The 13,348-nt window shown below is 35.5% G+C and overlaps 1 protein-coding gene across 1 annotated transcript in view; it reads right to left on the bottom strand.

Annotated features, from left to right (window-relative positions):
* The window catches only part of ALCAM (activated leukocyte cell adhesion molecule), a 224,855-nt gene that overhangs the window by 15,245 nt on the left and 196,262 nt on the right, over positions 1–13,348 (bottom strand). Inside the window, exons 9-14 of the mRNA XM_052642302.1 lie at positions 9,133–9,245; positions 6,259–6,394; positions 6,020–6,153; positions 2,884–3,016; positions 986–1,024; positions 579–696 (exon numbers count right to left, since the gene is read on the bottom strand). Coding sequence (XP_052498262.1) covers positions 579–696; positions 986–1,024; positions 2,884–3,016; positions 6,020–6,153; positions 6,259–6,394; positions 9,133–9,245 — 673 coding nt within the window. The remainder of the gene's footprint in view (positions 1–578; positions 697–985; positions 1,025–2,883; positions 3,017–6,019; positions 6,154–6,258; positions 6,395–9,132; positions 9,246–13,348) is intronic.

Genomic DNA, 13,348 nt, shown 5'->3' with positions numbered 1-13,348 from the left:
ATTTAGTCATTTTTAAAGTAATTTTATTACTTTAATCATCATTTTTTCAAATTCAACACAACATAATGATGACTTTTTCCCTGAATTAGATCCTCCTATGAAACAAAGTGACCTAACTAGAATCCAAGAGGAATAGTGACAGCAAGGCGGGTTGACCTCACCAACAATTTTGCTGCTGGCCTGTCACTGTAAAGACACCCGATGTTCCCATGGGATATACTAACCACTTTTAATTAATGTCCACAAACCTCCGTCAAACAGTTCAGAATGGCTGACTCCTAGGGACTATGTGCTTTTTAAAAATCTACCTATGCATTGAGAAAAATAAGATAATTCAATTCGGACTATTGACTGAGAAAAGTAAGGGGACACATGTGACATCACTCCAAGTCATGTCCCCAGTGTTGGTAATGTAGCCATGGTGAGCTGAAGACAAAACATCATCAGCCTGACTTTGGGCAATATGTCTTTCCTCTTAGAGAAATTTACATGCTCAGCTGAAATAAACATAATGAACACATTGAATTTTCTCCCCGTGAAAGTCAATGAACAATGAAGATCTTTTTTCTTCAACTTACTTTGATTTCTTCATGTATAGCCAATAGACGACACCAGCAACTAGGGCAGCGAGGAGGAGACCAACAACAATTCCCACAATTAGTTTTGCCTGGTCATTAACCTTTTCTTTGTTTTCATCTACAACAAAGAAGAGAAGCCCATGCAATTACAGACAATGCCAAGCATTTCTGAAAAGAAGTCAATCTAGTTATTATTTCTGATTAAAAATGACCAAGGCTCACTACCAAGAGTAACATGCAAACTTGTGCTTCTAAAGGATTAAAATTTTAGCATTCTTACTATCTTGTCTCATTTGCTGTTTTAATTCAAATCAAAATGTGGCAGCTAGGAAAATTACTTATGCAATGACACTTCATAAATCTTGAGCAGATAGTCAAGGAAGAAGAGCCGGCAGCATAGTACCTACCACTTATCTCGTCTGCCTCATCGTGTTCTGGAATACTTACTGAAATGAAAAATGTTAATATGAAATTAAAAACAAAATTTGTTGATATATGAAAGTCACCTTTACCATTATAGTATGATGTAATAATACTCAAAAATAAAATATCTATTCTACAGCTGAGGGTAGAAAAATTTACATTTAATAAAGCATGAACTTCAGTACAAAGAAATTCATCTTCTTTTAAAGAAAAGACAGTAGTTAAAACTGCAAAGGTATTGATCTACCATAGAAAACTTCACAACTGACGAGCTATAGTATTAATCTGAAATCCATATTAACTTTCCCACTATCTACCACCTTTTAATAGGATTTCTTTTTTTAGGAGAAACAAGTTGCAGTGCATGGAATCTACAGTGTAGTGTTTCTCAACTTCAATTTTCCTGCCTCAGTGGAAGAGAATTTATTTTCATACTCTAGTGTCAGAAATTTGCCTAGAGACATTTTCAAAGTGGTAGGAATGGTGGTTAAAACTGGGGACATCTCAGAGGTGAAGGTGTAATATATGTGATGCTTGTAAAAGCCCTCCAAATGACTAACAGCACTATCATCTTGGCCCATTTAAAGGATTGTCACTGTGGTGGATTATCATTTAATATTAGACTAAATAAATATTTTTCTGTGAACATGGGCTTGCATCAGAATTTTCAGTGATGATTGTTAAATGAAGATTCCTAGACCCTTCCTCATACCTACTATATTGGAATTTTAGGAGGTGCTCATTGACTTTGAAAATGATGGTATTAAATGTTGATCAAACCACTGCAAGGTCTATAAAGCCACTATTCAATGGGTTAGAATTAAAAAGAGAGACTTGTGTTCAGGAAGAAAGGATAACTTCTCTTTTAGGTAGGACAAATCAATACTCACTGAATTGAATTCAGAGAAGTCAATGCACCTGTTTTAGAGTTAAATTCATTTGGTTCTTTTCTCCTGTCAATCCAAAAGGCTTTTATATTCCAGTCATATTTTGTTAAGGGCCATTATCTTTAGAAAATTATTTTCTCCTAGCTTCAGCTAATTCCTAGGCAGTATATCTCTATCTTGCTAAAATCACATAGAGGATTCCAACTGACTGAAGAATGAAAGTTTAGCGAGTCAGTTGGTATCCTGTCCAGATCTGAGTCTCAGTCTAGGTCAGCCCTGATTTAAGACTAACACAGCAAAATAAAGAAATATAGAATTGAAGATGAGAGATAACTTCAACTTAAATAAAGAAACAGCTCTTGGTATGTATCCATTACCTTGATTTCAGCATTGACAGATTTTTTTCACTTTCTCTGAGATTATCTCATTTGTTTGATATTTAACCTATGATTCAAATATGATATTTAAATGCATCAATTTTTGAAACTAGATTTTTGGATTCCTGATATCAGTTTTACTACCAATTTGCTGAATGACTTTAAGCATGTGGCATTCCTTTGCAAAATAAGAAGAGGATAAATACCACAAAGAATTGAAATGCAAAATAATAGATTAAAGGGAATTAAAAATTTACTAAAATTAAAACTGTTAGAGAAATGTTTTCAGGTAATCTTTGAATCATCTGTACTGTGAACACAAAAGATGGATTCAATAAGAGCAACATAGTCCTTATCCTCTGTTGATCTTGGAAATATTCCTGTACAAGATAAAGTCTCTGATCCATAAAACATGAAATGATTTAACCGTCAAGACAAGGATTGTAAAGAATGGACACCAGGAAAAAAAAAAAGAACCTTATGATGATGATACCAAATGCAAAATAAATAAAACTTACCATAATGCAGTACAGGAAGATGGAATTGAAGATTTTAAACTAATGAAGAATAACTTCAAATTTTCTTACTTTTTTTTAATGCCAGAAATGAAATACTCACTAGCAGAGACATTCAAGGAGTTTACTGTTCTCTCCAGCTGGTTTTCTGCTGTGCAAGTTAATGTAACATTCTCTTCAGGGGAAATGATAATTTTACTATAATACCTGCCATTGATATATGGAGATTCCTCTGTCTGGAAAAAGAAAAGGAAAATGGCTTTAGAAATGGAAATGAATTAAAAACATAGGAAAGAGTAACACTGAATGAAACAAAATAGGTGTGGTGCTCTGTGGCATTATCTGGTATGCAAGGGTATATGTAAGTTCATAGATAAGACCATTTCAGGTTTATAACTACATCAGAGAGGAAAAAAAATAGTGAATGCATACTTGGATTTCTCTTTATGTTTCTATTATTAATTTTAATAATTAACTAAGCTCTTCTTTTTCAATAGATGCTCAAGTTAGTTTATATTTTGGCGTGATAGTACCTATCTCAAAATAATCAATTAGAGATTAACTCATCACCAGTTTTCTCCTAATAAACTTATGAATTTAATTCTATTTGTAAACTACATCCTCAGTTAGTACAGCATGGGACTCTTAATCCCAGGGTGATGGGTTTGTGCCCTAAGTTGGGTGGTTGCTGTCCTATGTTTTGGGCTTCCCTGGTGGCTCAGCAGTAAAGAATCTGCCTGGAATGCAGGAGATGTGGGTTCAATCCCTGGATCAGGACGATCCCCTGGAGAAGGAAATGGCAACCCACTCCAGTATTCTTGCCTATATTTTTGCCTGGGCAATCTCAAGGACAGAGGAGCCTGGGGGACTACAGTCTGCAAAAGGGTTGGACATGACTTGTCGACTAAACAACAAAACTCACTCCCCTCCACTATAACAGTGAATTCTTTTATTTTAAACCATGATACATACGTGCATATGTATGTATGGTTTTCTCATGGGAAAACCAGACTCTCTTTCTCAATTTTATTGAGTTAAATACAGAGGATGGGTTCTTTGTCAGTGACTAGTGATGAGGGTAACCACTGCTATTTAATTTCTTCAAACATAAGAGACAATCCACACTACTCTCTTCTGGATTCTCAGTCCAACTCCACTAAAGCAAGCATGTACTTGCATTGTTTTCTGAGACATATTATACACACCATGTCCTCTAGTCCTCTATTGCTCTATATTTGCTTTCTTCTCAACTGCATTGTAAAAGCCTTGAGGACAGGAAAGAGCTTCATGATTAGAGATATCGTGGAGTCCCTGGGATAGGGGTGGGACAGAGGTATTAGTAGCTGTAAAATAATAGATTCACCATGTGATTGAGGAGGGAACAAATAAAAAAATTATGGCTGGATCAGCACAAGCCTAGGACAAGAAAAATAACATATCACCTAGTGGGCCAGAATCAATCCTTCTCCTTGACAATGAAGAATGGAATTATTATTTTTATCCTCATAGTAAGTTCACCTGCTATTTTTCCAATTCCCACCAGTATTTTTCATATGACTTTCTCACTGGACTTTTCTCATGTGACTTTTCTTGTTTTTATTACTTTATCTCTACAAAACGCATTTGCTTATTTCTAGGTTGACCTTTTAAATCTTTGTAACTTTTTCTTCATTAAACACTAATCTGATACTTATTTTTCTATTTTTTATGTTTGCATCACCCAGAAACAAAAGGTTTTTTTGCTGTAATTATTAAATTGAACTAGAGAGCAAAAAAAGAATAGAGTAGAATAGAAACAGTCATTTTTGATGCTAAAAAAGAGATCTAAACATTGTCGGCAATTCAGGTCTTTATTCTGAAATCAAGAGCCTCTTTGTCATCCTCAGGCATGTTCTCTTGCTTGTGTCCCATCATATATAACCAAATCAGGAAGCCTTGGCTTGTGTCCACTCCTTTAGGGACATTCCGTACTTGAGTTATGCAAGTAAACATGCATCACCCATAGTTGAAAGAGCCAAAATTCACCATGTTCTGCAAAACTTGACTACATAAGCTGGACCAGTAGCCCACCTTCCCTAGACAGAGAAAGAGTGGACACTTTAAATTACAATTCTGGTTTATGCATGCCTTCTCAGATTTCAACTGAGTTGAAAGCTGGGAAAGAGGGAACACAGAAGACTCAAATAATCAAGTGGCTCAAGTGGGTATTCCTGAGGAATCTTTAAGTGGCTCCACTGAGAAGAGGGACATGAAGACTGTCGTAGAGAGAATGGAATTAACAGTATGTCAGTAACACAAGTTGACTGGCAATTTAATGGGATTACAGATCTGAACAGTTTGTGGTAAGCTAGATTCTCATATTTTTTTTTCAAAGAGAAAATTATTGGTAGTGTTTATACATTCTTAGCCTTTTACTACTGCAAACTAAAATGGTGTGACAAAGGTACAAATATTACTGTTTGGTTTACATACAAGTTTGTTCAGCAGAAATCATCCTAGATACTATATATTTAGCTAGCCTTACTTTGGCCCCAGTATACACAGATCAGACCATATGTTCACAGTGACTATATTCTTCACTATTCCCCAGGGCTCAGTCTCAAGAAGAAATAACCCATAATGTGCATAAAAGTAAGCAAAGTGTAAGTGAGGCCACTTATACTGAGATGTGGAAATTCAGGATGTTGGTAAATATATACCTTAATGTTTTAATCATCCAAATTTCAGGAATTAGTGACCATGGGATAATACCTAATTTATATATTTTTAAAATTTATTTTTAATTGGAGGATAATTGCTTTACAGTGTTGTGTTGGTTGCTGTGGTACAACAATGTGAATCAGCCTTAAGCGTACATATATCCCCTCACTTGAGACTTCCTCCCACCCCCCACCCTATGACACCCCTCTAGGTCATCACAGAGCATCCTATGCTATATAGCAGCTTCCCATGAGGTATCTATTTTATACATGGTCATATACATACGTCAATACTACTCTCTTAATTTGTCCAGATACTGACCACAACAAAATAAGTCTTTCATGCTCCATGATCCTAGGATTTTAAATTTCTTTTTGAGCTATCGTCTTCCTTTGGGAAAATTAAGAAGTTAGCAAAAGCTTTCTCTGAGGACATACTGTGAATTTCATGTTGATAATAAGTTAGCTTACAGCTTAGGTGCCTAAATAAAACCCTACACTGGACCAAGTACAACACACAACAAGAAGACAAATACTTGCTTGGTTTATGACACTTCCACTGCCAGTAATTGTCCACTGTATAGCTGGCTTCGGAAAACCTTCCACATGGCAGATTATTGTTTTAGACAGTCCACTAGGATCAGTTTTCTTTGTCATTTTGATTTGAGGTTTCCCTAAAAATATTACAATTAAAATAAGATGTTGAACTGAGATCATAAAAGAAACAGATATTAAATCCTCAAAGAAAATTTTGAATTGGTGCTCACGTATTTTATTACCTTCTACAATCAGAGTCAATGACTCTCTTTTCTTTAATCCTTCAACCTCTTGCAGAGCTGTTTCACAGACATAGTTTCCAGCATCCTGATAATGAAGACTAGAAAATGATGGGCTAGATCGAAGCTTGATGTTATCCTGATTAAATAAAAAGTTAATTATGTCACATGGCACAATTATAGCTCTCCATGTATTTATTATATAATAATAAAGACTGAAATTATTCTTCTGGGTCTAATGAAAATTTCTTTTCTTAACTTCAAATGCTTTCACAAATAGGCTTCCTTTTTCCTCTGTACTTTTAGAGTTAGACAAATCAGAGTTTTATTTCAGACTCTTCTATTTACTGAATTTATATTTGGAACAAGTTCATAAACTTCTGAGATTCAGCTTCCTTACTTGTAAATAGGGTAGTAATCTTACCATATTAAAGACAGTTATCAAGATATTGAATCTATTACAGAACAATTAAGATAAAAATGTTTTTTAAAGAAAACTTTCAAATGGCTTACTATACTAAAATTTCTATGAACAAAGAAAATGCAACATTTAACTTTGAAAATAATTTGATATATAGAAAATAATACTATTTACCAGGAATTGAAATGCTCCTAAGGCAACTAAACACAATCTTAAGATTATATGGTCTTTGTACACTATAATTTTTTTTCCATTTCCATCAACTAACCAATAGCCAGGCAATATTAATCAGCACTACTGATATGAGTTATTCAATCAACAACAGTGACTGCAGCTTATGTGGAAACTGGTTTAACCAAGTAAACTTAGCTTCTCTAGTTCTGAGTACAACACACCATGAGTGTTCATATACCAGAAACCTATCAAACCCTTTGACCATTAACTACCACAAACACATCACGTTAAGTATTCAGTCTATGGAGTGACATTTTAACTATCTGAGCAAAGGAAATGTGATGAAGCTGTGTTTAAGAGAAAATGAAATAATAAACCGAGTTTTAAGAGTTAAGATAACAAGTAACAGAGGATCTGGCATGAAAAGAGATCAAAAACCAATAGAAAATAATTTACATTTTCATCTAAAAGAAACTTCCCACAACTTTTTACAAAAATAATTCTTGTCAACCCCTATTTTAAGTGGTTTGATATGTTTTTGTTAACTCATTACTGGTTAAGTGCTTCTGCTACATGTCACATTACAGGAATAAACAGACTGGGTGTATACTAGTTAAGGATTTGAGTGGAGGGAACATAGTAAAACAACCCTTCCCTTTGTTGATAAAGAAAAAAAGTGAATGTGAAGTCACTCAGTCCTGTCCAACTCTTTGGGACCCCATCGACTATAGCCTACCAGGCTCCTCCATTCGTGGGATTTTCCAGGCAAGAGTACTGGAGGGGGTTGCCATTGCCTTCTCAACACAGGGATCGAACCCAGGTCTCCCACATTGTAGGCAGACACTTTACCATCTGAGCCACCAGGGAAGTCCTGGTGATAACCTTATCTACGTTGATAACCTTAGTTAATAACCTTATCTCAAATCACCAATTTCCAATCCTACTCATCTCACTCTAAAAAGATAACAGCAATGCTTGGGTCCTCAGATAATGACCTACATTTCAGATGATAAGAAGAACATAAGCACTCAGGACAACATATTAAAAAGCTGAGACATTACTTTGCTGACAAAGGTCCATCTAGTCAAAGCTATTAGTCATGTATGGATGTGAGAGCTGGACCGTAAAGAAAGCTGAGCACTGAAGAACTGACACTTTTGAACTGTAGTGTTGGAGAAGACTCTTGAGGGTCCCTTGGACTACATGGAGATCTAACCAGTCAATTGTAAAGGAAATCAGTCCTGAATATTCATTGGAAGGACTGATGTTGAAGCTGAAGCTCCAATATTTTGGCCACCTGATGCAAAGAACTGACTCATTTGAAAAGACCCTGATGCTGGGAAAAACTGAAAGGGGGAGAAGGGGACAACAGAGGATGAGATGGTTGGATGGCATCACCGACTCAATGGTCATGAGTTTGGATAAACTCAAGGAGTTGGTGATGGACAAGGAAGCCTGGTGTGCTAAGATTCATGGGGTCACAAAGAGTCGGACATAACTGAGCGACAGAACTAAACTGAACTAAAACACTCAGGAAATACAGACTAAGCTCCTAGTATGTTCCAGGTGTTCTACTATGACGCAGGGGTGAAAAGAGATCCCTACCATCAAGGAGCTACTAATTCATGGAACCCACATTCAGACACTTAAGGTCAGTCTCCAGAAAGGCAGAAGGTTATGTGACTAAAGTGTGGTGTTTATGCTCGGTAAGGCCTGAGCCTGATCCTCTACTCTGTCACCTATGAGCTCTCTGATTTCTCTCACTTCAAGTTCTTTCAAATAATGTAGGGAACTAACCATTTTCTTGCATATTTCACAGGGTTGTTATAAACACACTGTTAACAGCATTATGGGTTAAAACACACTGGAAATTGCTAAAATATATAACTGTATATGTGTGTGTGTCCATAGTGAAGTGAAGTCTCTCAGTTGTGTCCGACTCTTTGCGACCCCATAGACGGTAGCCTACCAGGCTCCTCTGTCCATGGGATTTTCCAGGCAAGAGTACTGGATTGGGTTGCCACATATGCATGTGTATATGTGTATAATTATTTAGTAGATACACATAATTAAATTAATGCCCCTAACTAAGTTTCAGAGCAACAATTACGGATGCCATAGTGATGTTGAGTACCTCTAAATTTTATTGTAGTAATCTTTATTATTACATATACAAAAAGAGAGTATGAGTTTGGGTGTATATACATAGTACACATGAATATACAAGAGAAGCCTAAAAGGAGTCAGTCCAAAAGTGGAACATTACCAAGAATATTACTTACTTTCATCCACACCACAGTTGCATTCCTACTGGCAGATATTGTGCATGACACAGGCAGAGCATCGCCAATCTGCTTAGTCACCTCCCCACTTGGGTTTAAGGACAAATCCAAATCTGTGAAGCAGAAAAATATGCTTGAAATACAACTCCAGAAAGTAAGACAGTCAAAATATTTTTGGAGAAAAATATAGATGAAAGAAAGAAAAACTCCTGCTAACTCTACTTGAAATTCAAAAGTGATTTATGTGACTGAAATAACTCAAGTGTACAATAATCGCTCTAGTTTTTCAAGCCAGCTTTGAGACCAGTTTGGACAAGTGCAAATGGTCAATTTAATTGATTATGCATTTATATGCAGTTAACATGATTGATGTTTTGAATGCATGTAAGTATTCATCTGGGGTCTATCACCTTCAGAAAAAAATTCTTAAATCACTTCTGGAAGAAAATGAAGAAAGATGATGACTAAGTAAATATTATGAAAAGAACTGATAAGATATACCATGGGAAATCAAGTATATTTAGACAGCAGGTGATAAACTAAAATATCATAAAGTGTTTACATGTTCCTTCAGAGAGAAATGACTACAGTAGCTAGATATTTTTAAAAAATGCTATTCCATTTCTCATGTAGTTGAAATTTTAAATTTAATTTTTTTGTTGAAGGATAATTGCTTTATAGAATTTTGTTGTTCTCTGTCAAACTCCAACATGAATCAGCCATAGGTATATACATATATCCCCTTCCTTTAGAACCTCCCTCCCGTCTCCCACCCCATCCCACCCCTTAGGTTGATACAGAGCCGCTATTTGAGTTTCCCGAGCCATACAGCAAATCCCCATTGGCTATCTATTTTACATATGGTAATGTAAGTTTCCATGTTACTCTTACCATACATCTCATCCTCTCCTCCCCTCTCCCTAGGTCCATAAGTATATTCTCTATGTCTGTTTCTCCTTGTTGCCCTGAAAATAAATTCTTCAGTACCATTTTCCCAGATTCCGTATATATGCATTAGAATATGATATTTATCTTTCCTTTTCTGACTTACTTCACTCTGTATAATAGGCTCTAGGTTTATCCACCTCATTACCACTGGCTCAAATGCATTCCTTTCTATGGCTGAGTAATATTCCATTGTGTATATGCACCATAACTTCTTATCCATTCATCTGTCTATGGACGTCTTCCATGTTTTAGGTATTGTAAATAGTGCTGCAGTGAACAATGGGATACATGTGTCTTTTTCATTTTGGTTTCCTCAGGCTATATGCTTAGGAGTGGGATTGCTGGGCCATATGGTGGTTTTATTCCTAGTTTTTTAAGGAATCTCCAAACTGTCTTGCATAGTAGCTGTATCAATTTACATTCCCACCAACAGTGGAAGAGGGTTCCCTTTTCTCCACACACTTTCCAGCATTTACTGTTTGTAGACATTTTGATGATGGCCATTCTGACTGGTGTGAGGTGATATCTCATTGTAGTTTTGATTTGCATTTCTCTAATAATGAGTGATGTTGAGCATCTTTTCATGTGCTTGTTAGCCATCTGTATGTCTTCTTTGGAGAAATGTCTGTTTAGGTCTTTTCCCCACTTTTTGATTGGCTTGTTTGTTTTTATGGTATTGAGTTGTGTGAGGAAATTAATCCTTTGTCAGTTGTTTCATTTGCTATTATTTACTACCATTCTGAGGGTTGTCTTTTCACCTTGCTTATAGTTTCTTTTGCTGTGCAAAAGCTTTTAAGTTTAATCAGGTCCCACTTGTTTACTTTTGTTTTTATTTCTGTTACTCTAGGAGGTGGGCCATAGAGGAACTTGCTTTGATTTATGTCATCAATTGTTCTGCCTATGTTTTCCTCTAAGATTTTTATAGTTTCTGGTCTTATATTTAAGTCTTTAATCCATTTGGAGTTTATATTTGTGTATGGTGTTAGGAACTGTTTTAATTTCATTCTTTTATATGTAGCTGTTCAGTTTTTCCAGCACCATTTATTGAAGAGGCTGTCTTTGTGCCATTGTATATTCTTGCCTCCTTTGTCAAAAATAAGGTACCCATAGGTGCATGGGTTTATTTCTTTGCTTTCTACCTTGTTCCATTGGTTTATATTTCTGTTTTAGTACCAGTACCATACTGTCTTGATGACTGTAGCTTTGTAGTATATCTGCAGTCAGAAAGGGTGATTCCTCCAGCTCCATTCTTCTTTCCTAAGACTGCTTTGGTTATTTGGGGTCTTTTGTGTTTCCATATGAATCATGAACTATTTTGTTCTAGTTCTGTGAAAAATGCCATTGGTAATTTCATAGGGATCACAATGAATCTGTAGATTGCATTTGGTAATATAGTCATTTTCACAATATTGATTCTTCCTACCCAGGAACAAGGAATATCTCTCCATCTGTTTACGTCACCTTTGATTTCTTTCATTAGTGTCTTATAATTTTCTGTGTACAGTTCATCTCCTTCGGTAAGTTTATTCCTAGATATTTAGTTATTTTTGTTGCAATGGTGAATGGGATTGATTCCTTAATTTCTCTTCCTGATTTTTCATTGTTAATATATAGAAATGCAAGTGATTTCTGTGCATTGATTTTGTATCCTGCAACTTTGCTAAATTCACTGATTAGCTCTAGTAATTTTCAGCTACTATCATTAGGGTTTTCTATGTGCAGTATTATGTCATCTGCAAACAGTGAGAGCTTTACTTCTTTTCTGATCTGGATTCCTTTCATTTCTTCTTCTTCTCTGATTGCTGTAGCTAGGACTTCCAGAACTAAGTAGAACAACAGTGATAAAAGTGGACACCTTTGTCTTGTTCCTGATCTTAGGAGGAATGCTTTCAGCTTTTCACTGAGAATAATGTTCGCTATAGGCTTATCGTATATGGCCTTTACTATGTTGAGGTAGGTTCCTTCTATGCCCATTTTTTGAAGAGTTTTAATAAATTGGTGCTCAATTTTGTCAAAGGCTTTTTCTGTATCTATTGAGATGATTGTATGGGTTTTATCTTTCAATTTGTTAATATGGTGTATCACATTGATTGATTTGTGTATACTGAAGAACCTTTGCATCCCTGGAATAAACCCAACTTGATCATGGTGTATGAGCTTTTTGATGTTTTGCTGAATTCTGTTTGATAAAATTTTTTGAGGATTTTTGCATCTTGTTCATCAGTGATATTGGCCTATAGTTTTTTTGTGTGGGTGTGTTGTCTTTGTCTGGTTTTGGTATTAGGGTGATGGTGGCCTCATAGAACGAGTTTGGAAGTGTTTCTTCCTTTGCAATTTTTGGAAAGAGTTTTAGAAGGATAGGCATTAGCTCTTCTCTATTTGATAGAATTCTCCTGTGAAGCCATCTGGTCCTGGGTTTTTGTTTTTTGGGAGATTTTTGATCACAGCTTCCATTTCAGTGCTTGTAATTGGGTTGTTCATAATTTCTATTTCTTCCTGGTTCAGTCTTGGAAGATCAAACTATTTTAACAATCTGTCCATTTCTTCCAGGTTGTCTATTTTATTGCCATATAGATATTCATAACAGCCTTTTATAGTCCTTTGTATTTCTGCATTGTCTGTTGTAACCTTTCCTTTTTCATTTTTAATTGTGTTGTTTGATTCTTCTCTCTTTTTTTCCGGATGAGCCTGGCTAATGGTTTGTCAATTTTGTTTATCATCTCAGTAAACCAGCTTTTAGTTTTATTAATCTTTACTACTGTTTCTTTTGTTTCTTTTTCCATTATTTCTGCTTGGATCTTTATGATTTCTTTCCTTCTACTGATTTTGGGACTTTTCTGTTCTTCTTTTTCCAGTTGTTTTAGGTGTAAAGTTAGGTTGTCTATTCAATGTTTTTCTTATTTCTTGAGGTAGGATTGTATTGCTATAAACTTCCCTCTTAGAACTGCTTTTGCTGTATCCCACAGGTTTTGAGTTGTCATGTTTTCATTGTCATTTGTTTCTAGAAATTTTTTGATTTCCCTTTTGATTTCTCTGGTAACCTGTTGGTTATTTAGGAATGTGTTATTTGATCTCCATGTGTTTGTGTTTCTTACACTTTTTTTCTTGTAATTGATATCTAGTCTCATAGTATTGTGGTCAGAGAAGATGCTTGATGCAATTTCAATTTTCTTAAATTTACTGAGGCTTGATTTGTGACCCAAGATGTGGTCTGTCCTGGGGAATGTTCCATGTGCACTTGAGAAGAAGGTGTATTCTTCTGCATTTG

The sequence above is a fragment of the Budorcas taxicolor genome, chromosome 1 (genome assembly GCF_023091745.1).
Source record: "Budorcas taxicolor isolate Tak-1 chromosome 1, Takin1.1, whole genome shotgun sequence".
NCBI lineage: Eukaryota > Metazoa > Chordata > Mammalia > Artiodactyla > Bovidae > Budorcas > Budorcas taxicolor.
Note: the sequence above shows the minus strand (reverse complement) of the source record. Positions and strands in the feature narration are given on the sequence as shown.